The following is a 26,684-nucleotide window of genomic DNA, read 5'->3' as shown; positions in this document are numbered from 1 at the left end:
CATCTAACTTTTGCAAAGTTGTTAGAATGCAGGCGAACCAAGATGTTAAGTAAATATGTTGGTAGACCCATGTCTCTCAAAGCAAACCACAGTTGAGTTCTATTAATAGAGTCAAAAGCTGTTTTGAGGTCCACGAACACAACCTACAGGGGACCTCTATTGATGGTGACTTCTTTCCAAATTAACATTAGGAATCCTAGGACCTGGTCCGTTGTGCTCGTGGACTCCCTGAAGCTCGCCTGGAGTTCGGAGAGTTTATTAATTTCCTCAATCCACTGCTGGATTCTGGCTAATATAACTTTACCAAAAAGAATTTGTGAGACGTCTATGAGACTGATTGGTCTATAATTTTCTGGGGAGCCCTTGTCACCCTTCTTTAAAATGGGGATAATCTCACCGCCTATCCATGGCAATAGAACCTCACCCCCCTCTAGAATAGCGTTGAAGACCTTAGTGAGTATTGCCCCCCAGATTTCCGGCTCAGACCTATAGAGGTCTCGTGGCAGTTTATCCAAACCCGGGGCCTTCCCTTTCTGAATTGAAGTTATAGCCAAGATGGTCTCCCTAACCGTAATGGCAATATCTTCTCTTTGGGGCATAGGGAGGGACATTATCAAATGATCTATTTCGACCTCTCCACTCAGCACTGCGAAAAGATTCCCAAAATAATTCTCCCAAATCTGGGGCTGCAAATAAAAACTAGTTTCCGCTTTTGGGCCAATAGACCCCTTGGCCATTATATGCCAGAATGCTTGGTTATTCCTCTGTTTAGAGGCTTCCACAAGCACTCTCCATTTCTCATCCTCCCAGTCTCTTCTAGCATTCTTTTGTGCGAGTAGGTAACGTTTCCTGCATGCACTGATATCCTCAGGGGATTTGGCTTTTACCGCTCCCGTTAGATTTGCCTTAGCTTGTTTGCATGATTGATTGTACCATGCGTTGGTACGCTTGCCGATGGGAATATTGCCATTTACTTTACAAATGGTCTAAGAGCATAATTTAGTTGACTAAAAATAGTCTGGGTGTCAACAGTATCCTTGTTTGTTTGGGCCAATTCCGTCAAGGCTAGCTCTACCCTTTTATAGATCTTAAGGAGGGACATTTGGTCTGACAAAATCATTGGTCACTTTACCCTCCTCTCGTTATTGCTGGTGATTACTGGTACACTCTTTAATGTTGTGGGGCCTTACCAGTCTATCATATTAGTCACTGATAATGCTAGGGCATTATGGTCGCTATCCCTCCTATCCAGGACCACCATGTCTTTTATGTTTGCCCAAATTTCGATATCGACTAGGAGGTAGTCGATTCTAGATTTACTTGCCCCTCTCTTGAAGGTAACCCCAGCTGTCCTATCAGAGTCAGTTCTGCCGTTACAGGCTCGTGGCCCGTGATCAGCAGTCAAAGAGTTAACTTGTCGCGCAACCCTTGTGCACTTTTTTATAGATTAAATTTCTAACTTCGGTATTCCTCTTGCTTCACCCCCCTCTCCAATGAGTTCCTGAATGTAATCTACAGACTCAAAGGTGACATTTAAGTCGCCAGCAATTATCAACCGTTGTCTCCCCCTTTCTAAATCAAGATATCGCCCAAGAATGGTGAGCGTCTCGGATGGCCTATGTGGACTACCAAACCGGTTATATATATTGAGGATTCTCAGCGGGGAACTCCCTAAAGCCAAACATAATTTTAGCCCCAGTACATCTTCAGAATCAAGGCTGAGCTTTTTAATTTTTCCTACTAACGAATTTTTGACCAATCTCAGGAGGCCCCCTACCGGACGTCCCATTGATCCCTTCTTTGCCTCGATACTAAAAGTGGTGAAGTCTACTTTATACGCTTTCTCCGTAGCCCAAGTCTCCTGCAAGGAGCATATGTGATATTTATCAATAAAACTACACCAGTCCGGATCAGTGAGTTTTGAATTAATACCTGCCACATTCCAAGACAAAATTTCTAGATCCCTATCTTTTAATGTGTTAGAAATGGGATCCCTGGCTGGCCAGGGCTTGCGCCAAAGTCAGTCAGAGACCACCACTCCCAAGTCAGGGCAAGGGAGTTACACACCAGTTTAGTTCAAAGCCTCCACAAAGTCTCCAACCCAGGATCCTGCATTTCCTCCTCGACACAGTGCGAAGAACGTGCCACCTTCTTCATTGAAAAAGTAAGGAAGATCTATACTTCCTTCCCGCAAGATGACCCTGCACCCATCAACATGTCCAACGCAGCGGCAAAAACGTCGGAACTGTCAAGAATACCCGACATATCTATCGACGACCTTACTAAACTGTGTAGACAGGTTAAGTCTGGTTCCCCTACAGACCCCATGAGACCTACTAAATTCCTGGACTCTCTTGATTTCTTCCTTCCCCCGCTTGCCAGCCTACTCAACCTTTCTTTCTCCTCAGCTGTGGTCCCCAGCTGTTGGAAGTCTGCATGGGTTTCACCTATTATTAAAAAGCCCACTCTAGATCCCACTAAGCCAGAAAATTTCCGTCCCATTTCACTGCTCCCCTGGACGTCTAAGCTAGCTGAAGCCCATGTAAACAAAGTGCTATCCCATCACATGCTGCAAAACCTAGTCCTGGACCCCTCCCAAAACGGCTTCAGGCCAGGACACAGCACCGAGTCGGCCCTACTAACCACCACCGAACACCTTCGAGGCGTCCTGGACGCTGGTCAAAGTCCCGCGCTGATCCTGCTGGATCTCAGCGCGGCCTTCGACACGGTCTCACACAATATCCTGTTGAAACGACTCGAGGCCATAGGGATCAGTGGACTAGCCCTTGAATGGTTCCGGTCCTTTCTAAAGGACAGGTCCTTTCGAGTCTCAGCCCCACCTTTCATCTCCCAATCCCACTCCATCGAGCAGGGAGTCCCCCAGGGATCGGCGTTAAGCCCATCCCTTTTTAATCTATACGTCCAGCCTCTTGCAGTAGTGGCTAAAGAGTGGGACCTTACGCTGGTGTCGTACGCCGACGACACACAGCTGGTCATCACACTCTCTGAAGGCCCATCACCCTCGGCTACTAAATTCAGGGATGGCCTAGCGGCAGTTGCACAGTGGATGACGCGCAACTGCCTGCAGCTAAACGCCGGGAAAACGGAGGTGCTTCTCCTTGGCAAAAACCCTAGCCACTGGAGCGATCATTGGTGGCCCTCTCTGCTTGGCCCCACCCCCGTCCCAAAAAATGTTGTCAAGAACCTAGGCGTGTGGCTTGACTCATCACTTAACTTCCAGTCCCACACAAAGAAAGTGGCAGCTACGTGTGTGGGGCTAATGAGGAGCCTTAGCCCGATACTCAGCTTTTTTGACTCCAGAACCCGCCAGCTAATCATCCAATCCATGATCCTTGCCCGGCTGGACTATGCCAATGTCCTATTCTTGGGGGCAAACAAAGCAGAACTAGCAAGACTGCAGCGCATTCAAAACTCGGCTGCCAGAGCTGTGGTTGGTCTCCCACGCAGGTGCTCTGCCAGAGCCACCATTCGTAACCTTCACTGGCTGCCAATTGAATCCCGAATTCACTTCAAAACCCTTACAATGGCATTCAAAATTCTTAATTCTGACGACTGCCCTGAACTTTTACGCCCGCTCCTAGTACCCTACACCCCCCAGCGCACCTTGTGCTCACTAGGTCAGCACCTCGTAACGGTCCCCCGAACCAAGCTCTGTAGAATGGGCGGACGCTCATTCAAAGTCTTAGGTGCAAGACTCTGGAACTCGCTGCCTCTACACATCCGCACCCTAACCAATCTGACCGTCTTCCGGAGGGAACTCAAAACCCACCTCTTTTCTGTCATCTAGTCTTGTTGGTTATCCCACCCACTCCTCAGGTACTGGTTAGGTTAGCGCCGGGACGCTCCGTTGCTGGGGCAGCTGTTAGCGCTTTAACAAAGGGATAACATAACATAACAAGATAACCCCTACTCACCCTCTAGGTAACGTGGCGCGAGCAGCAAGGCTAAACTTGGAGGCGATGTGAGTTAAGTATTTGCGCACGCACCCCAGCAACAACACCCAAGGCCCACCACAAAGGAAACTCCACACAAGGTATATGTAAAAATATCCTTTGTAGTGCAAAACACATTAGAATCATAATCACAGGTTTTACATTGTGCCAACTGGCACGGGCAATATTTACAAGGGATTATATACAAGACAGGGCCACCTGGACCACTGTCAGGAATCAGCACTTTTTAGAACTTAGCACTGGGTAGAATTAGCACTTAGAACATAGAGTATAAATCACTGTAGCACAAAATAGAACATAAAGCACACAACCAGTAATCACTGGTAACGGGTAAGTACCAACTACGCAACCCTAACCACCTTAGGAAAATGTCACCCAGGGGACCAGGACCTCACTAGCAACACCTGTACTAGGAGAAAAACAACCACCTAAGTATCACAATACCTGTAGGGGTATAAGCACATTACACATGATGCATCACAACACATTCAGCGGCGTGAGAACAAGGCACATGACGCATAAAAACACATTCAGAGGTGCAGCACAGGAGAACACATGATGCATAACCAACACATTCCGATGTGTATCAAAGAACACAACTGCGCAAAAATCACATTAGCCACCACCTGTGGCAGTCCCTAGGCCAACTGGCCTAGTTGGGGCTAGGACGCCCTGTGTCCCAGTGTCATGGGCCTAAACGTGGCAGCTGCCCACGAAGTGCTGGGCAGCTGTGAAGACAATGGGGGGCCAATGTGGAGCCTCACAGGCTCTGCACAAATGACTGGGCCTTCAGGAGCCTCGCTGGGCTCTGAAGAAGTAAAATGTCTCCCAGAGCCTCTCAGGGCTCTAACCAAATGACTAGCCCCTTTGAGCCTCGCTGGGCTCTTTGCATAACAAAATGCCCCCTCTGAGCCTCCGTGGCTCTAAAGACAGAAATGCCCCCGAGCCTCTCTGGGCTCTGAAAACAACAACGGGGCCCTGGAACCTCGGGGCTCCTAATTACAAATCTGGCCCGACGTTGGGGTCCCTCTCTGGGGGACTCGGAATATGCAAATGCCCGAAGAGCCTCGGGGCTCGAAACAGAATGCAGCCTGAGCCTCGCAGGCTCGTCAATACATATGGGCGGGTTGAGCTTCTCGGGGCTCGTGAAACAAAAATGCCCAGCAACCGTGGGAGCGCACCGCTGTCAAGTGGGGCCGCTCGGGGTGAAGGTACCAGCAGAGCGCCACTTCCCTCCTTCTCCCCCCCCAGCCGACTTTGACTCACTGGCTTCCGTGGGGGGGGGGAATCTTCTCTCCTCGCTTCGGTCTTCTCTCTGGTGCGGCTTCACGAGAGCTCCCGCTCCTCAGGGCTCTCTCTGCTTCTCCTCCCTCTCTCTCTCCGGGGCTCTCCCTCGCTTTGGGAGCCCGGGGGGGAAGAAAAGACGCCGGCTTCTCCTCTCACCGGAGCGCGGGGTGGGCTCCCGTCCGCTTCCGGTTGTCTCGATGTCCCGCCCCTGGCCTGCCTGACTTCCGGCCGGGCGGCGGCGGCGATACTTGGTACGGCAAAATGCAGCACTTTCCCGGGGCAATGCCGGGTGGGCACCGGCTGTGGGAGATAAAGCGCCCCCAGGCGTGTAACAGAAAATAAAGCGCTCCCAAGCGCTGTAAGGGAATGAGGAAAGAGCTCCCACGCGCTTTAACAGCAACGAAAGCGCTTCCAGGCGCTAGGAGCGAGGTACAGCGCTATTAAGCGCTGGGGACCAAAATAAAGCGCTTCCAAGCACTAGTTGGTTCCAGGGGCCAGGGCAAAGCGCTCCCCAGCGCAAGGATGCCCCAAAGGGTAGCAACAGTCCTTCAGTAGGTGGGGGGGCAAGGCTGGGCCCAGAGCCAGCTCACTGGGCCTCCAGGCAGGGAGGCAATCCAAGTGGCGGTCCTCCTGCCCAGCAACATCAGCAGCCCCCTCAGGATCCTGGAAGAGAACAACATTCATGGGGACACAGCCCCTTCTTATACTGTACAAACCTTTGTCTGTAGGTGCAGGGTGGGGGAGAAACCAGTCGCAGCTGGTTTTGGAGCACCCTTGATGGCTCAACCACCCCTTTCATTCACTAGGGAGGCTAGGGTCGTTAGACGCACCACAGGGGGCGGAGCCAGCATTGTGTGGGGAAAGCCCAGCCCCATTCAGGAACCAGGTGCAGCCCTCCCTCACATCACTCATGCTGATCTCTCCACTCACTCCTGGGCAGACCCATGCAGACTTCCTGGAGCCAGGCTCACCAGCCAGCTCCAGCCAATCACACGCCAGTACACTCACTGCACCCGCACACCCATGTCTAGAAGTGGCACTTCCACACTAGACACATACATGCCGCATACATCATCTCGCAGCATTCAATCACACGAGTCCGCACATACCAGACTCGAACCCGTACACCCCACGCATCATGAACTACCAGGGACACATACATTCCCCATGCATTCCTATGGGAGGGCAGGCCTATTTAACCACATGCACTCAGTGTGCGCACACACTTTCCACTAGGACACAGTGAAAGTGCGCAGAACCCAAAAAATCACCATCACCAGGTCACCATTAAAAGCAAAAAGTTCAGGGGTGAACCTGCCAGAAGGGCCAAGTCCAACATAATGTATATAATTGTGCGCCACTAGTGTGCTCTGTTGTATTCCCACATTATTTGAGCCTATACTTGACTGGGTATTTGGGGAGATACAATTTTTATTCTCTCTTGGCAATTCTACTAATTGTCCCCCATCTGTTTTTATCACTCCCTCAGTTACACCTTGTATCGTGCTCGGGTCTCTATTTAGTTAATCTAGGTCATCTAGGTTTACAAGTGGCTGGTATCTATTTCTTAACTCAATAGACGGATGAACACTATGGGTGATTTCATTAAAAGACCCATACCTACCCATCCCAGAGGCTCCTGCATTAGGTGCTAGGTTTCTCTAAAAGTGGGCCAGCGGCAATAGTTTGAGGCTATATCCTGGCCTTTGATTTACTAGTCGCAGACCCTGGTCAACCAGCCAATTTGCTAATGATCGGTACCTGCAGTTTATCACAATACAGCCCCCCTTGGACATCTTATCCATTGGACCAATCCAGCTCACCCTTCTTACGCGCAAAATGTCTCGGAAATAGATATTTGAGAGATCCACATTTTGAGACAACCAATGGCATACCTTATTTTTGAGCCCCGAATATGATTCCTTGTACTTTTCTGCAAGTGGTGATACATTCGTTAGAACGGCTACATACGGGGAACATTCGGGTGGGAGATGCAGTGTGATTTTATCCTCTCTTTCAACCATACCAGTTCTTGCGTGAGGTGTTGGGGATTTCCCTGGAGTTGCAGTGCTAAACCCACTCTCTCTTTTGTGATGACTGAATTTAAATTGTTTCTGTCTATTCTAGTTTCAACTTCAACTTCTAGGATTTCCCTCACTGCTGGTTCAATTTCTACTCTTAACGGGGGTATCAGTAAGCTGTTCCGGTGACCGCCTATTTTTATCCCTTACTCCTTTCCCCCCTTCCGGGTCACCAAGCTGTATGGATGAGCCTACCTCTTCACCAATTCTCCTCCCAGCCCCAGCTTGCCACTCCCCCTCCACTTTTTTCCTGTCTTATTTCCCTCAACACAGTCTAACAACAATTCTATATTTGTCTCTAGTTTGTCCAGTCTCAGAATTATTGGACATAGGCTTCTCTTCGACGATTCCTCAATACAGAGTGTTATTGTCTCTGCAAGATTGGAGAGGGGAAGCTCTGTGTTATTTGTTACATCAGAGACGGTAATTGAAGCCTGGATCCCTTCATCAATGACCGATACTGGGCCTAGTGTCCTTTTCTTAGCCCTAGTGTGCATAGAGCGAGGTGGATTCATATGTTTACTCTTCCTCTTTTTTATAATCTGCATTTTACTTTTTGATGGAGCAGGTGACAAGACAACCAACTGCTCCGGGATCTCGTGTCCATATATTGACTCTGGGTCCATAAGGCATATGTTGCAGGATTCACCGTTAGTGGCAGTCTCAATTATATCAACAGAACCTGTTTCCCCTTGTGTGTTGTCTCTCACACTTCCCCCTCCAACTGATAACCTTCTTTCTGCCGTTTCAATTTGTTTTTCTATCGCCTTTGATGCCCTAAGTAAATAACCATCGAGTGTTGAACTCACCAGTGTCTTTGGTGTATTGGGCTTGCCTCCCCCTGATTTCCATGATGTCGCCATTGGCCAGCTGACTATAGGGCTTTTTCCGTTTTGAAAACCGAGGGGTTTGGCCCTGTCCTGTCTCTTCCTGGCTCTGACGGGCTCAGATGGGCCCGCCCTTGGCCCGGGCATAGCCCTCTCACGTCCCGCGCTGCGGGAACCCGTGCTGTTTTTAAAGCGCCTCCAGGTGCTGTAGCCGGTGACGCATTGGATGGGCGTCAAACGGGGAGGCAGGGCAGGCTGGGTGCTGTAGTCCTCCCCTGGACTAGCGCGGTGAAGCAAGAAGCAGGAAAAAGCGGGACCTCCAGATGCGGGAACCTGCGCTGTTTTTAAAGCGCCTCCAGGCGCTGTAGCAGGTGACTCGTTGGATGGGCGTCAAACAGGGAGGCAGGGCAGGCTGGGCGCTGTAGTCCTCACCTGGACTAGCGCAGTGAAGCAGGAAAAAGTGGGACCCACAGATGCGGGAATCCGTGCTGTTTTTAAAGCACCTCCAGGTGCTGTAGCAGGTGACATATTGGATGGGCGTCAAACAGGGAGGCAGGGCAGGCTGGGCGCTCTAGTCCTCCCCTGGACTAGCACGGTGAAGCAAGAAGCAGGAAAAAGCAGGATCCAACAACTCCCTTTCGATAATAAAGATCTTCAAGCTATCATCCTGAAAAGAGGAAAGGCTATCCTGGGAATTATTCATTTTTATAATGTCACGCCTGCCCAGGACGACTGTAAGATTGCCCAATTAAGTAGCCTCATAAGGAAGTTGTGTGGTTCTGTTGCTAACAGCCTTATGGTAATGGGAGATTTTAATATCCACCCTTATGGTGACCCGGCAACTGCTTGTAGGAGAGATCTGGGGTGTGCAAGGATACAGGGCTTTCACTTTGAGCATTCTGCTCAGCGGGATGCCCTTAATAATTTGCTCAACTTATTCGATCTGCTTCCCCCAATGGCCTGCTCTGCTCCGCCTAGTAAACAGTCTGTACCCTTGTTTAAAGGTTGATTTAAGGGCTGTTTTATTGATCATATCCTGATCTCAGCTGGTCTACAGAACAAAATAAGAGGGTTCGCAATTATGGACAGTGCATTCAGTGATCATAATCCCATCTGTGTACATTTGGGGGTTTGGGGGGGTGTGGACTAGCCAGGATAGGGTGTTGATGCCAGGCAAGATGAGATCTACGGATGGAAGGCGGCGCCTAAAGTGGTCTCAGGTTACCCCGGACTTATTCTATAACGAGGTGGAAGTCAAATGCGCATCTGAGATTGCATCCTGTGTGTCTCCGGGCACCCGTCCTGTGGGTGTCCTCAAGCACTTTGATGATGTTATCTCTAAGGTAGGGACTCTGTTAAGTGCCCTTTCTCATAGATCACTGCCTTCTGAGCCCAGTTGGTTTGACGCCCTAGTTCCAGAGCTGCGAGACTCTTAAAGGAAGCCTTAAAAACTATCCACAGAGACCAATCTTTGATTAGTGCCCATCGTCTCATATACAAGCAGACACTGGCATCCAGGAAGGGCGAATTGAAGGAGGAAACCTGGAGAGAACTATTGGAGCCAGTACACTAGCAAGTAGCTCTAGGTTCTGGGGTATTATTAATCGTCCCCTATTCGAGAGGGCAAGGGACGGAGAAATGGGCACAACTATAACTGAGGACGAATGGGTGGCACATTTTACATCTATTTTTAAAGGCGAGATGGCATCTGAACACCCCCAAGCTAAGGCTAACACGCGTGTCCCAGTAATATTTGAGCAGAAAGAGGTGGAGACGGGCATCACAGGGTTGTCGTGCAACAAGGCCCGAGGCCCCGTTGGTATCCCTCCAGACCTTTTTGAATCAAACCCACTTTTTTGGGCTCCAGTCCTGGTGGCCGTGCTTAATGCAGCGGCCAGGGTTGGTTGCCCGGAGTCTTGGAGCACCTCAACAATTGTACGGGTTTTCAAGAAGGGCGATCGTAATAGCACTTTGTGCTATAGACCGATCTCCCTTCTTGATTCCGTGGTCAAGGTTGTAGGTGGGGCATTTCTGAAAAGATTAACCTTCTGGGTGTAGGAGAATGCGATTGTTGCGGACATTCAATATGGGTTTCGCCCAGGGCATTCCACTTTAGCCCAATGCCTTAATTTATATTTGATCTTGGGGAATGATTACAATCACCCGCCAAGGTACGATCTACATGGCCTTCATCGATCTTTCCTCCGCTTTTGACTGTGTCACCTGCGGGAAACTGTGTCACTCCATGAGGGCCATGGGGGTGGAGGTTAATTTGGTTGGCTTCCTTGACGATCTGCATAGGGACACCAAGGCTAACATCAGATATGCAGAGGATCTCTGTGTTTCAAGGGATTTTAATATTAGGAGGGATGTACGGCAGGGATGCATTTTGGCCCCATTTTGATTGAATCTATATATTAACGACCTACACAAGACCCTTGTAAAAACAGGGGCTGACTTTCCTTACGAGGGTCGTCGAGGTTTGCCTGTCTGCTTTATGCGGACAATGGTGTCCTCATCGCCAGGACAGCAAGGGACCCGCAGACCCTGCTTAACACCTTTCAGAGCTTCATGGATGACCGAGACCTAGCAATTTAAAATTCTATATCTTATATTATACAGGTCGGGACTCGCCCGAAGAAGCAGTATCCCTTCAAAGTGGGCAACGAAAAGGTGCCACTGACCGCGACATTTTCCTATCTGGGTGTTTTATTAGACGACTACCTGAATAGGGGGCCACTTCTTAAGAGAAGCAAGGGGGAGGTTACACGGACGAACCCAGCAATCTTCAACTTTGCCACTAAAATGGGTAAGCGCCCTATTGTGGCAATGTTGAAGATATACCAGGCACAAAGTGTTGCCATCGCAAATGATGGGAATGAAATATGGGGTTATGCAGCAATTTATGCCATACGGGTGGTGGAGAACACTTTTTTAAAACGTCTCCTTGGAGTGCCAAAGGGGACATCTAACCTGATGGTTCACGAAGAAGTGGGGTTGCCTTCAATCTGTGATATCTTGGCTATGCGCCCCCTGTTGTTTTGGCTCAATTATTGGCTGAACAAAGATTTAGTTGTTAACCACCAGATTTTAAGGGATATTTTAAGTCTCGGCTTCATGCTATGCATTCCATGGTTAAAATACATCAAGGGTTGCTTTGAAGAGCTGGGGCGGCCGGACCATTTTTTAAATACCGATCTTATTACTGTAGAGGATGTGGGTTTTGTCAAGAAGACTTTTATGACATTAAAAAAGCTTGAAAGAGATTACCTTGAAAGGGAAAACATAGCCTCCGTAAATTTGTGATTCTCAAAACTATTCCCTCTACGGAACCGTATCTTCTGTGGCCCATGAGCGTTTTTTATTGGTCAGGTTTCGATTGGATTACTTTCACTTGCTTTTAGCTGTACCAAAGGAGAGCTGTAGAGGACAAGTGTTAGCATCCTGTGGCTGCGACAGAGTGTCTCTACAGGATTTGATGCACTTTATGTTTTTTTGTAATTATTACAATGTTCCTCGCAGATATTTTTTAATTCCACTCTTACAGAAGTTGAATTTTACCCAGGTCCGCCCTGTCCGATTTTACCTATTTTACCTGCAACTGTTGAAACCAGAATGTATACCATTTGTATCAGGTCTTTATGGACAACTAATAGACCCCTTTTGGCATGACACTTCTGTTTTAGATGTATACTAGCAGCCCGTCCCGACCTTGTCCGGGAGCAATCAGGCTTCCCCGACCCCTGCCCGCCCCGACATTGTGCAGCAGCCCGGCCCCCCGCCCGCCCCGACATAGTCAAGCAGGCCGGGCCCCCGCCTGCCCTGACCCCCGCCTGCCCGGATCCTTACCTCAGCTGCTGCTCCTCCCCCGCGCTCCTCATGTCACCGCACATTGTGCAGCAGCCCGGCCCCCCGCCCGCCCCGACATTGTCAAGCAGCCAGGGCCCCTGCCCGCCCCGACCCCCGCCTGTCCCGACCCCCGCCTCTCCCGACCCCCGCCTGCCCTGAGCCTTACCTCAGCCGCCGCTCCTCCCCCGCTCTCCTCATTTCACCGCTCCTCGCCGCTTACCCCTCCTCCCTCCTGTCCGCCGGTCCTCACCGCTATTCCGCCGTTCATCACCGCTACTGCCCTGCGCCATGTCCGCCGCTCCTCCTCGCGTTCCTGGACGCCGCTCCTCCGCGCGCTCCTGACGTCAGCACGCAGGTCGCGGCCGGCGCTACTTCGAAGGAACTACTTTTTTTTTAATGTTCATTTTTTAAATAACGCATATTTTTATACTTTATATAGCCTATGTCCATCTGCACGCCCTGACGATTACAATGATGTATCGGGTGTGTGGATTGGCGCTGTGGTTCCCGAGTTTACCCGCCTCAAAGGTGCAAAGTTCTTCCTTTATAATAGTAGTATAGATATATAAACCCTATTGTGTTTTACTGGATTCAACACCACTTTTTATTGTTATGAACTATATTTTTATACTGTTTTATGGTGCTGTGTAACTTTTAGGGTTTTATCTGTAAAGCCGAATAAAGTATTTTGACTTGACTAGACACAAGGTTCCCTAGTGGTTCCATGCAGAGATTGAAGATATTTTGTGACGCCTGCATGCTATTTGTAAGATTGCAGTGGGACATTGACAAAAAGCTTATGGATAAACGGAGACCACGTAGACATGAAAGATACAAAACTGTCAATAACAGTACCCCGTTTGTCCCACTGACCCCTCAACGATGAGTGGAAGTGACCAGTGGTTGATTGCATCTAAGGCCACTGAAGATCTGATTGGGACCCCTCCATTCAGTATGGGGAACCCATCACCCCCTCTTCTGGGGTAGCTGTATGTCCTACAAGGTGTAAGTATACTAAACACATTACACAACAGCACAGACATGGAGTCCTGCGTCAACACACGACCAAGTGAACACACAAGTGACTTTTAGCATTACTGGAGAATTATTTTAAAAGCAATTCATTTGTGACAAATAATTTAAAACACCCTCCAGGTGAGTCAAGCTAAGACGTCAATGGGTGGAGGTATCTTTTAAATGTAACTGCAGGGGCAGTACTGCTAACAGGCTACTCATAGGTTTAGATATTGGACTCTGGATGGTCCTACCAGGAGTCTTCTTTCCTGTATTAATAAATTCCTGGACGGTGTGTCTGTGTCTTCTGTCCACAATCCACACCACTGATTAAGGGGTGTGAACTGGGATAGATACTCACAGGTGGAGAAGCAAGTCTGGGGACCACAATCTGTGTTGACCCTAATCCCTGAAGACCCAACCATGGGTCTTCAGGGATTAGGTAGACGTGGGTGTCATTGGAGAAGTGTGACCTTCTGAGTCCTCACCAAGATATGTTGGAGCTGACATATGCACAAACCTCCAATGCTCTTGGTTTCTTTCTAGGCGGACCTTGGTGCGGAGGAGTGTTCTCCGGAGCCGGAGGAGGAGGATCTGGACAAGACCCTGTCCATCAGCACATTTGGGGAACTGATAAGCAAGTCTTCTTCACGAGATCTCGAGCAGCAGCGACGCAGCTACAGTGAGAAGGACTTTGAATGTAAGTTGCATAAACGTGCCCATGTACAACACATTTCACAGGATTGCGTGCTATAAGTACCGTAACGTAACATCGAGAGCCCAGGTTTAAGTCATCGCAAACTGCTGATAAGTCCACAATGTTGATATATGCCTCACAAACTACCCACCAACTGCCCACCAAGCTCTATGAACTACAGGACATCCCTTTGTACAGCTGACAACCACTTAAGAACAAACCCCAACAGCCACAACTAGTCACTAACTCATACATCAGTCACAAACAATCCATCACTTGTCAACCACAGCAACAAATTCATGGCTCATAACACCAGTGTTGTGACTCAGCCACAACAGCCACAATCGCATTGCACTACCGCAATCAATACATGACTTCTGGCACCAGTCACGCAACTTAACCACTCCAGCGGCATCCAATCCTTCATTCATTACACCAACCACCATTATCAAAAATATTAGATTTGTAGCAACGACTGAGGGCAACTTCACAAGACCTCATGATACTTTACAAGAGCGGCAACTAAACCTATACCTCCCATACTTGTTCATGGTTTGTTTGATTGCGGTAGAGATTGGATCTCATTGGAGGAGATCTTGGAGACATTCTCAGACATGTCCTGTTGGAATGGGAATGTCTCCTGCATCATAAATAGGCATGTGCACTTCTACTGTGAGAGCCCGAATGTATCTGGCATCTTGGCTTGTACTTTGGCATCGGGATAGTCTAGCATGTGTACAGAGGTGCAGGCCTGTGGCTAGTAACAAGAGGTACCAAATGTATTCTGTGACCAGGGACGGGCGTGGACCAAGGGTGCCCGTAGAGCAGGCATGGAACCACTATCAAGGAAGGGAGCGTCTACTGACACCTACAAGTCTCACACGACAGCTGATCTTCTCACCGATGCTCTCGCCTCTTATTGAATTGGCAAATCCCGTTCCAGCGTAATCCATCAGTTACAGGCAAAACGTCCTCAAGTTAACCCCCACCCAGGGGTGCGCAGACCTCTTATCTTGCCTTCACGCTGCAGGCTGTAAATGGCTTCCTCATACGGACCCCTTCGGTCCCCTCTTTAAAATCTCAGACCATGCTTGAACCGCAACTGACCGCTAAGGCCAGACTTTCATCCCCTCTGATTTATAGGTTGATCCAATCAGAGGGTTTGATACTTTTGAATCCTGGATGCCCCTCCAATCACAAGGCACATTGTCCAAAGCATGCAAAGGATGTCCGACTGTCTTCCCCAGTATCAGCTGCGAGTATTCATCAAAGAGGAATTTTAAGTAACTCCAGAACTGGGGGGCCTGACCATCAGCAAACAGAAGTGGTCCCTCCTAGCAGAGTTAGTGCAGCTAAACACAGATAAGACTGAGTGTCTAACCCAAGCCCACCAGACTTCACCAAGGAATAGTGAGGGGCATGGGGAGCTGGAATGCCCAGCAGAGAGGCGCACATTACACACAGAAGCTCAACTCACCATCCTTCCCCAGGACCCCCATGGGCTCTCAAACACACACCAGGTAGACATAGGCAACAGGACCACAGGCATGAGAGACTGCACAGACTGGATCAGGAGGGGGACGAGTAGCCCACCCTTATTAGAATACATGGATAAAGTATCCATAACTATAGATTTATTTCTACCACCACTGTCAGTCTGCCACCACCTGGGAAGAGAGAGCATATGCATGCCACCCCTCAGTCTCAGAGCTAAGCTCTCGGAACTCGATGCATGTCAGCAGGGAGACCCTCAGTGGACACGCATGATCGCCAGGATGGAGGAGCATCACCTGAAGTCTGCACAGCCGGCTGAAGGTCAGCCTCGCACATCGAAGCCGACCTGCCTGCTCAGATAGATAGGAAGAGTGCCTGGCGCTGCAGCAGCGCCGACTGTCCAGGAAGAGACAACAGCGCGGCTCAAAGAGGCAGAACATCCAGAAGATGCTGACTACCTTGGGACCTGAAGGCTGGGCCTTACCTTGTCATGGCGGCCTCGCAGCGGACCATGTTCAACAATCAAACCTGAGAAGTAATCACCTCATGTCCGGCCCCGCTACAATGCCAAAGGCCTGTTCCTGCTGCTGGACAACTCAAAGGGAATGGAGTGAAGAAGCTGCTGTCACCGCTGAAGCAGAGGCCCTCTCGCGGCCCTGAGGCTGCATCGTCCAGAGGATCTCCCCATGGGATCCCAACCCGCAGGCCATAATTGATCCCAGTGAGCCCCCAGTGGATCCAGGCCCATGGGCCCATCTGGCAGGATGGACATCCAAGTAGCAAGTCGCAGGCCATGTCCTGAGTGAAGCTGTCGTTGAGATCCTAGATCAGAGGAGTCACCACTGAAGGCACCGGCCAGGAGAGTGACTGCGAGCACCGCTCGACCGCAACAACGCGAGCAGGGCGCGGCTTCACACGCGAAAGACTCAGCTGGACGTGCAGATCACGTCCTGCAGCTGGACACTGATGGATAGTGAAACAATCCCATTGTGATTATGAACTGCTGCAATGAACACAGAGGTGCTGGCATGAGCAGAGACCCTGTGGCTAAACTATGCCTGCACTTGAAGTCCTCTGGACACCACAGAAACTTCTAGAATGGGAAGAGGGCCATAAAGGGTGTAAACATTTACCTGGGAATTGTAGCTGAATTCACAACCCCGGAGCTGAACCCCATTGAATTGTGTGATATTGCATGTTGCTGTGTTATTAAATAACTTTATTGTTTCTAAGACAATCAATAGGTTTGACAGTTCATTATTGCATCCGTTTCACTGGTGAGTTCTCAGCTTGTGACCCCACATTACCTCCCTGAGGGGTCTGTGAGTGCTCGGCCCGGCTATCTGGAGAGGCAAGTATGGAAGGGTTTCGCCCGACCGTGTCTGCAGAGTCACAGAGGGGCCCGAGGACGCTAGTGGCAAACAACCTCAACGACCACAGTAGGGGCCAGTGGGCCCCGTCTGCAGAGCCACAGAGGGGCCCGAGGACGCTAGTGGCAAACAACCTCAACGACCACAGTAGGGGCCAGTGGGCCCCGTCTGCAGAGCCACAGAGGGGCCCGAGAACGCTAGTGGCAAACAACCTCAACGACCACAGTAGGGGCCAGTGGGCCCCGTCTGCAGAGCCACAGAGGGGCCCGAGGACGCTAGTGGCAAACAACCTCAACGACCACACTAGGGGCCAGTGGGCCCCGTCTGCAGAGCCACAGAGGGGCCCGAGGACGCTAGTGGCAAACAACCTCAACGACCACAGTAGGGGCCAGTGGGCCCCGTCTGCAGAGCCACAGTGGGGCCCGAGGACGCTAGTGGCAAACAACCTCAACGATCACACTAGGGGCCAGTGGGCCCCGTCTGCAGAGCCACAGAGGGGCCCGAGGATGCTAGTGGCAAACAACCTCAACCACCACAGTAGGGGCCAGTGGGCCCCGTCTGCAGAGACATAGAGGGGCCCGAGGACGCTAGTGGCAAACAACCTCAACGACCACAGTAGGAGCCAGTGGGCCCCGTCTGCAGAGCCACAGAGGAGCCCGAGGACCCTAGTGGCAAACAACCTCAACGACCACAGTAGGGGCCAGTGGGCCCCGTCTGCAGAGTCACAGAGGGGCCCGAGCACTCTAGTGGCAAACAACCTCAACGACCACAGTAGGGGCCAGTGGGCCCCGTCTGCAGAGCCACAGAGGGGCCTGAGGACGCTAGTGGCAAACAACCTCAACGACCACAGTAGGAGCCAGTGGGCCCCGTCTGCAGAGCCACAGAGGGGCCCGAGGACGCTAGTGGCAAACAACCTCAACGACCACAGTAGGGGCCAGTGGGCCCCCTTCTGCATAGCCACAGAGGGGCCCGAGGACGCTAGTGGCAAACAACCTCAACGACCACACTAGGGGCCAGTGGGCCCCCTTCTGCATAGCCACAGAGGGGCCCGAGGACGCTAGTGGCCAACAACCTCAACAACCACAGTAGGGGCCAGTGGGCCCCGTCTGCAGAGTCACAGAGGGGCCCGAGCACTCTAGTGGCAAACAACCTCAACGACCACAGTAGGGGCCAGTGGGCCCCCTTCTGCATAGCCACAGAGGGGCCCGAGGACGCTAGTGGCCAACAACCTCAACGACCACAGTAGGGGCCAGTGGGCCCCGTCTGCAGAGTCACAGAGGGGCCCGAGCACTCTAGTGGCAAACAACCTCAACGACCACAGTAGGGGCCAGTAAGCCCCGTCTGCAGAGCCACAGAGGGGCCCGAGCACTCTAGTGGCAAACAACCTCAACGACCACAGTAGGAGCCAGTGGGCCCCGTCTGCAGAGTCACAGAGGGGCCCGAGCACTCTAGTGGCAAACAACCTCAACGACCACAGTAGGGGCCAGTGGGCCCCGTCTGCAGAGTCACAGAGGGGCCCGAGCACTATAGTGGCAAACAACCTCAACGACCACAGTAGGGGCCAGTGGGCCCCGTCTGCAGAGCCACAGAGGGGCCTGAGCACTCTAGTGGCAAACAACCTCAACGACCACAGTAGGGGCCAGTGGGCCCCATCTGCAGAGCCACAGAGGAGCCCGGAGGACGCTAGTGGCAAACAACCTCAACGACCACACTAGGGGCCAGTGGGCCCCGTCTGCAGAGCCACAGAGGGGCCCGGAGGACGCTAGTGGCAAACAACCTCAACGACCACAGTAGGGGCCAGTGGGCCCCGTCTGCAGAGTCACAGAGGGGCCTGAGCACTCTAGTGGCAAACAACCTCAACGACCACAGTAGGGGCCAGTGGGCCCCGTCTGCAGAGCCACAGAGGAGCCCGAGGACGCTAGTGGCAAACAACCTCAACGACCACAGTAGGGGCCAGTGGGCCCCCTTCTGCATAGCCACAGAGGGGCCCGAGGACGCTAGTGGCCAACAACCTCAACGACCACACTAGGGGCCAGTGGGCCCCGTCTGCAGAGCCACAGAGGGGCCCGAGGACGCTAGTGGCAAACAACCTCAACCACCACAGTAGGGGCCAGTGGGCCCCGTCTGCAGAGCCACAGAGGAGCCCGGAGGACGCTAGTGGCAAACAACCTCAACGACCACACTAGGGGCCAGTGGGCCCCGTCTGCAGAGCCACAGAGGGGCCCGGAGGACGCTAGTGGCAAACAACCTCAACGACCACAGTAGGGGCCAGTGGGCCCCGTCTGCAGAGTCACAGAGGGGCCTGAGCACTCTAGCGGCAAACAACCTCAACGACCACAGTAGGGGCCAGTGGGCCCCGTCTGCAGAGCCACAGAGGAGCCCGAGGACGCTAGTGGCAAACAACCTCAACGACCACAGTAGGGGCCAGTGGGCCCCGTCTGCAGAGCCACAGAGGGGCCCGAGGACGCTAGTGGCAAACAACCTCAACCACCACAGTAGGGGCCAGTGGGCCCCGTCTGCAGAGACATAGAGGGGCCCGAGGACGCTAGTGGCAAACAACCTCAACCACCACAGTAGGGGCCAGTGGGCCCCGTCTGCAGAGCCACAGAGGGGCCCGAGGACGCTAGTGGTAAACAACCTCAACGACCACAGTAGGGGCCAGTGGGCCCCGTCTGCAGAGCCACAGAGGGGCCCGAGGACGCTAGTGGCATACAACCTCAACGACCACAGTAGGGGCCAGTGGGCCCCGTCTGCAGAGCCACAGAGGGGCCCGAGGACGCTAGTGGCAAACAACCTCAACCACCACAGTAGGGGCCAGTAGGCCCCGTCTGCAGAGCCACAGAGGGGCCTGAGGACGCTAGTGGCAAACAACCTCAACCACCACAGAAGGGGCCAGTGGGCCCCCTTCTGCATAGCCACAGAGGGGCCCGAGGACGCTAGTGGCAAACAACTTCAACGACCACAGTAGGGGCCAGTAGGCCCCGTCTGCAGAGACACAGAGGGGCCCGAGGACGCTAGTGGCAAACAACCTCAACGACCACAGTAGGGGCCAGTGGGCCCCGTCTGCAGAGACACAGAGGGGCCTGAGGACGCTAGTGGCAAACAACCTCAACGACCACAGTAGGGGCCAGTGGGCCCCGTCTGCAGAGCCACAGAGGGGCCTGAGGACGCTAGTGGCAAACAACCTCAACCACCACAGTAGGGGCCAGTGGGCCCCCTTCTGCATAGCCACAGAGGGGCCCGAGGACGCTAGTGGCAAACAACCTCAACGACCACAGTAGGGGCCAGTGGGCCCCGTCTGCAGAGCCACAGAGGGGCCCGAGGACGCTAGTGGCAAACAACCTCAACCACCACAGTAGGGGCCAGTGGGCCCCCTTCTGCATAGCCACAGAGGGGCCCGAGGACGCTAGTGGCAAACAACCTCAACGACCACAGTAGGGGCCAGTAGGCCCCGTCTGCAGAGACACAGAGGGGCCCGAGGACGCTAGTGGCAAACAACCTCAACGACCACAGTAGGGGCCAGTGGGCCCCGTCTGCAGAGACACAGAGGGGCCTGAGGACGCTAGTGGCAAACAACCTCAAGCAGTAAAGTTGGGGCTCAGCAGCCCCTGTCTGCCCTTTGACCCCTGAAGGTGGGCTGACACGTCCCCATCCGGCCTCGATGGGCTGGAACCTTCCATCTTTTCACGTATACGACGCAGCCCGGACAGGACTCCACCAGCCCGCCTTGTGTTGTTGAATGGCTGACTATCCGCGGGGCTCCCTTGCTCTCCGGGCCACGCACTCGAAGCCCTCTTTTGTCGCCAAACCCTGCCGTGGTCCTGGTATCGTGACAGTCGAGTCGTGAAGCCTCCCATGCAGTCCAGCCCCTCTGTCATGATAGGACAAGCTCATGCCAGCCCCTTTTCACTCCCTGCTGTCCAGGTCTGTGAAACCTGTGGACCTGTGCTCATTCAACGGTCTTTGCCCCCACAAGCCCTCCCCCGGGCTCTAACCCTACAGACCGCCCCACCCATGAGTGTCTGCTGGGCTCACACTGTGTCCAGAGCAGGACCACGTACCTGACCACCACTGAGGTCCCCTCCAGCCCTTCTGAGCTCAGGACACTGGATTCAATTGTACAAACACAATCTGATTAGGCGCCCCCATAATGGATGTGTTAATTACTTCCCAGCCCGGCACAGGGACAGCAGGCGCTGGTTCTTGTTGAAACCCTGCTCTAATGACAAAGGTCTGTGCTGCCCCGGGCGCCGCCGCCCCAGACAATCCTGATTCACTCATTGATACAGAGTCAGAGATGTGCTGTGCCCCCCCCCCTCCTCCTCTCGGGTATGACTCCGCCACCTGGGCCCACCGGCCCCTCCTAAGACACCCGATCCTTCTCACCTGCTGGCTGTGCCTCTGTACGTTGCCAACCAGCCCATAAGCCTCCCCGTGAGTCCTGTCATCTACGCAGTACCAGCTGTTCATCCTTCACTTCCCGCACCCGCCTGTCCTGTATCTGCGGGAAACAGCGTTTGCAACGCTGAGAATACCACGCAGGCACATAACAATGACCGCATTGGTACCACGTGTGCCTTTACATCGCAAGACGTTTCTACGACTTGCGCTAGGTGGCGCGCAACACCAGGGAATGTGTTGGATTTTAAATCCTTGTATAAGGCTACAGGAGCACCAACCCTTATACCAGATAAGGACAGGGTAACGAAATATGTAAATAATCAACAAAGACCCCACTGGTATTATTAGGTGACAGTTACAATGATATGCAAAAGCATTGAACGAAAAGCAATAAGGAGACTCGCAATTATTTGATATAAGTGCTTATAGCATCATGTATTCAAACGTATTTGAAGCCAGAACAGTTGTATCAGTTGTATGTGAAGGTGACATACATGTAGCGACGCAAGTGACAATTAGAACCAGCTAGGACGGCGCGTGAAGTGTAATAGTGCAATTATATACCGTGAGTCGGAGAGGCAAGTGGCTCATGTAATTATGCACTTTTCATAATTCTTGAAACATTTCTTTCGAGCCAATGCGGTTGTAGTGCCATTTAATGAGCTGGGGAGTGTCCCCCTCATTAAATGGCGCTACAACCGCATTGGCGTAAACGGTGTGAGAGGTTTGATTCCCTGCACCGTAAACGGTGTGAGAGGTTTGATTCCCTGCACTGTAAAGCTCCTCCGGGAAACCCTCAGTGCTCCCGGTACCCGTCTTCCAGACCCGGATAGCACGTCGATGATGCTGCCGAACAGAGACACGATTCTGTCCTCCTGCTGAAGAGCCAAACTCGGGCAAAGAACAAGATGATGCGGAGGAATAAATAACACAAAAGTTCCTGTTTGAAAAACACAAATCAGTTCTTAAAGATGGGTATTCAGTGCCTCATGACTATTTACACTTATTTCTGCAGTCACATGCGCACTCCAAATAGGATTTAGAGCAATTCTTTATTGTTTTTTCAACACAAAGAGAACAACCGTACTCAGAATATATATAAATCTATACATTCACAATTCCTTCCTACCTATTCTTTCTAAAAAGACGGTTGCTAAACCCAAACAAATATATTCAGGCAATCTGAATAAGAGGTAGTCCAATACAGACTGGAGAGGGTGAATCATCCATCCATGCAGTCCAAAGAAGCGTGTATCTACAATGATCCGTTGGCTCCTTTCTTCTTTTCTTCCTTACACCTTTACGCAGTTCATTTATGTGCATTACAACACATACAGGAATTATGCAATTGTTTAAGCAACATCCTAGAGATGATTCTTATACAATATGGTACTTTGAGGTTGTTTTTTCCTTTTGCCCGTGTCCTGATGAGGCCCGATTTAGTGAATTAGTGAATTAGTGAATTATTGCCTACTCAGTGCCACTGCCCTCCCAGTGTCCAGTGCCTGCCTAGTACCCAGTGCCTACCTAGTGTCCAGTGCCTAACTTGTGCCCATTGTCTATTTAATGCCAGATCCTGCCCAGTGGCCAGTGCCTGCCCAGTGTCCAGTTATCTGCAGTGGCATTGGTTTTGCCAGGTCTTGTGATTGTGTGCTGTGAGGATCTGTGCTTGTGGAAGGCAGTGTGTGGCCTGAGGGGGTATAGAGGTTGGCTGGGGGATGACACTGATTGGTCATGGATGGAAGAACCGTTTTAAGGCATGGGCAAAGTAGCAAATTGCAAAAACAGAAAGATGGTGGATGGAATGTTTGAATTAATCTCAGCCACTGACCATCGCTCGGGACCACATTCCATCCAAATTGGGAACTAGCCAGGAACCACACCTCCTAGAGGGACCCCTGAAAAAGTAGTTGTTCCCTGCCCAGGTAGTGAGAAACCATTTTGGGTATATGCCCGGGCCTTCCATCTTGGGCTGATGAGTGTATACCTGCAATTACAGTGTTCCAACCTCCAGATTAGGCCTATCGGTGCAGGCCTGTGTCTGCACCCTTGCATCCATGGTCCTATCGGCAAGGTACCTGGGGCCACATGCATCAATGTAAGGTTTTGCGATTCCTTATTTGCGAAAAATAGGGAATCGCAAATAAGGAATCGCAAAATGGGATGCATCAATTTAATCGCATAATTTTTGCGATTTGGTAAAAATCGCATTTTTTACCGAATCGCAAATATTATGCAAATTCCAATTTGCGATTTCGCAATTCCCATTGATTTCTATGGGCCAAAAGGCCCATAGGAATCAATGGGAATTGCGAATTCGCAAATTGGAATTCGCAAAATGTTAATGCATTCCATGGGTGCAGGGGGGGTCCAAAGGACCCCTCCCTGCACCCCTGAAATGTATTTTTAAATGGATGTTTCACACACACATGTCCTAAGGACATGTGTGTCTGTAACATGACAGTGTTCAAAATGCTAATTTGAGCATTTTCAACCTTTTACGCAAATTACCACGAGGTTCACCCTCGTGGTAATTTGCCCCCCCTAAGTGCGAATTCGCAAATTTTAAAATTAATCATGCATTGCTTTTAAGGAATCGCAAATTTGTGATTCCTTAAGAGCAATCGCATTTTTGGAATTCGCTAAAAATAGCGATTTTTCCAAAAATGCTTGCAGCCTTATTCATGAAGGCTAAATCGGCTCGCAAAGGGCCGGATTCTGAGAATCCGGCCCTTTGCGAGTGCGATTTTTGCTTTTGGGATTCAGCATCCCAAAAGCAAAAATCGCTAATTGCGATGTCGCAAATGTGCGAGGAAATGACATTTAAGGAATCTCTATTTGAGATTCCTTAAATGCTATTCAACATCCTATTACAATTTGCGATTTCGTTATTTCTAGGCGCAATTTACCGCGAGGTCAGACCTCGCGGTAAATTGCGAAAACTCAGAAAAATGCATTTAAATGCATTTTTCTGAGTTGCATGTTACACACACACATGTCCTTTGGACATGTGTGTGTGCAACACCTGTGTCACAGATCATTTGAGGGGTGCTACAGGGTGTCCTGTGGACACCCCTGGCACCCTTCAAATCGCAATCTTATTTGCGATTAGCAAATTGCTAATCTCAAATAAGGAATACTCCCCATTCATTCCTATGGGCCTCTTGGCCCATAGGAATGAATGGCGAGTTATTCCTTATTTGCGATTAGCAATTTGCTAATCGCAAATAAGGAATCAGTAGGAATCGCATTTTATTATGCGATTCCTACATGATTACCGTTTTGCGAGTCCTTAATAGCGAATCGCTATGATTCGCTATTAGGGGCTCGCAAAACGGCCCCTTCATGAATAAGGCTGATAGAGGCATAATAAAAAGGTATTTAGGAATCGCAAACGGCCGATTTTACTGAATCGCACCGTTTGCACTTCCTAAACAGCTTGATGCATGTCGCCCCTGGTGTGCTGTCACTGGCCAGGAGTGCACAATGGCACCCGAAAGAGGATCCACCCATGTCTGGCGGATCCGTGCATGGTGGTGTTTGTGCCCTGCACCAAAGGTGCAATGGGATGTGTAAGTGATGTGGCCGGCCTGTCCATCCCACGTGAAAGTGCGTGCACCCTCCCTATTCATGTTGGGAACTGGTGTTGATTCTGTGTTCTGAAACATGGGCCGATCTGTAATTGCAGACCGGTGGGTGCGCACTGGTATCTATTGTAAGTGAACTCATAGGGAGCGTGCCATTGTAGGCGTCTGTGAGCACGAGCCTGTACCCACGGTGCCCATGATTGCGTGTTCCAATGCAGGCTGGTGCGTGCATACAGACACCAGTCTCCAGTCTGCTGTGCAGACGTGGACGGGCACACTCGCACCACTGGTGCTGGGAACTCTGTACCCTCCTGCCATTGCAGGTCGGTGTGCGCATTAGCGCACGTTACCCAGTTAGTGAGGAATACCTTTGTGTGTTTTTATCACCTCTGAGGTCTGTCCTGCCCATGGGTTGACATGGGGAAGAGGTTGACATTACTTCAGACTGCAATAGTGCGTTGCAGTGGAGCGGCCTCATAATGTTTCATATCAAAGGTCTTGCAGCCACAAACCCTTTCCATTGCTAAGAGGGGTTTGGGCACGATCTGCTCAGAAGTGCCACTTATAGAATATGAATTACAAAGCAAACAGGGGGCGGGGCCAATTTCATGTCAGCAAGGCTAGGCCACTTTACAGGGACTCTAAGGGGGCGACCCTTCCTTCTGCCTGACCCACTGAAAGCTTCTGAAACGATGGTTGGAGACATCGACAGGCTCGGTAATGACATGAAACAGCTCTCAAATGGAATTATTCTCAGCCTGCTTCATGCTCACACCCAAACAACCACCACAAACTCCTGCAGAATAGATTTGCATCAGAAAGAAGGCCTGACCACATGTGATTGAAGCCATCTGTTAGCAGTGCTCAGTCCTGAGGAGAAGCCATCACTGGCTCCGGGTTCGAAGCTAATGGACAGCAGAACACGCCAGGGGGGTTCAGCCAAAAGCAAAAGGGTTTGCAGGGCACAGGGCACAATATATAGGAACAGTGTGCAGTTTCATGGCCCCCGCTGTCCGTCTTTGGTGACTCTTTGTTGCTTCCATCCCCATGTTTGCCATTACATCGGGCGCCATTATTTTGAAATCGTCCAATGTAATGTGTTGTTTGCATTATGCATAGGCTATAACTAGTGTTCTTTCAAACTAAATATTGTCGTTTGTCCGTGCCTACGTCTATTACAGCTCCCAAAACCTCGAATAAGGATCTGGCGTAGAAAGAATTCTGAAATAAATGATGGCTGAGCTGAGTGAGCTCCATGGCCAGAAACATGAAATAATGTTCGTGAGAAGCAGCAGCAGAACTGGCTCTTGTTTTTACTCATAGAACATGGACATTTCTTTGCTCCAAGAGGCTCAGGGAAGGTGGTGTTTGGCTGCAGTGGACAGAAGGGGTCGGGGGTGGGGGCACATCTGTACATTCCCCAATCAACAGCCATAAACTATGGGCATCCCATAGGAACCGCAGGCTCTGCCATTTGAGGGCTGCCTGGGATAGATTGGAGATAGAGGTTGTGACACTTGACCTCTAGGAGCCGGATCATGGCCCCACTAAAGATCAAGATCTGTCTTCCAAGGCCCCATGGCAGACAGACCTCCAACTTAGGAGGGACATCTGTGGTTCAAAGAGACAACCTCTATACCACACAAAGACACATGACAGTATAACTACGGGTGCCATGATTCAGCAAAGGGCGGGATACGCTTGTGGAGACGTGGGACCGAGAATCCAGACTGCGTGGTGCACATTGTCAGAGGACCCTATTGTGAAACATGGAGGATAACTATCCGAATACAGGCTGGCTTGAGCCGAGGACCTGCTGAAGGGTATCACCTTGAAGTGTGCTCACCTAGTGCCCGACCGCGGGTCTCATGTTCTCTTGGAGGTCTCAGGAACATCAAAGATCTCCTGCAAGGAACCTACACCATCTCAGCTACTGAAGCTCAACTGGTGTGAGCGTGGAACCCAGACGTGTGTCTGGACACCAGATTATCTTGTGCGGAGCCCAGGAATATCGACCACATCTAAGACGTGTGGTTCCTCTATTATGGGGAGCTTGACACTAATAAGCGTCTGGTTGGTGGTGAGCGGATTCACCAGTTGTGT

General features: G+C 51.2%; 1 protein-coding gene across 1 annotated transcript in view; it reads left to right on the top strand.

Annotated features, from left to right (window-relative positions):
- Positions 1 to 26,684, top strand: part of SLC4A3 (solute carrier family 4 member 3) — a 475,170-nt gene that overhangs the window by 38,130 nt on the left and 410,356 nt on the right. The window contains exon 3 of the mRNA XM_086958435.1: positions 13,579 to 13,732. Coding sequence (XP_086814561.1) covers positions 13,579 to 13,732 — 154 coding nt within the window. The remainder of the gene's footprint in view (positions 1 to 13,578; positions 13,733 to 26,684) is intronic.

The sequence above is a fragment of the Lissotriton vulgaris genome, chromosome 2_1, assembly GCF_964263255.1.
Source record: "Lissotriton vulgaris chromosome 2_1, aLisVul1.2, whole genome shotgun sequence".
Classification (NCBI taxonomy): Eukaryota; Metazoa; Chordata; class Amphibia; order Caudata; family Salamandridae; genus Lissotriton; species Lissotriton vulgaris.
Note: the sequence above shows the minus strand (reverse complement) of the source record. Positions and strands in the feature narration are given on the sequence as shown.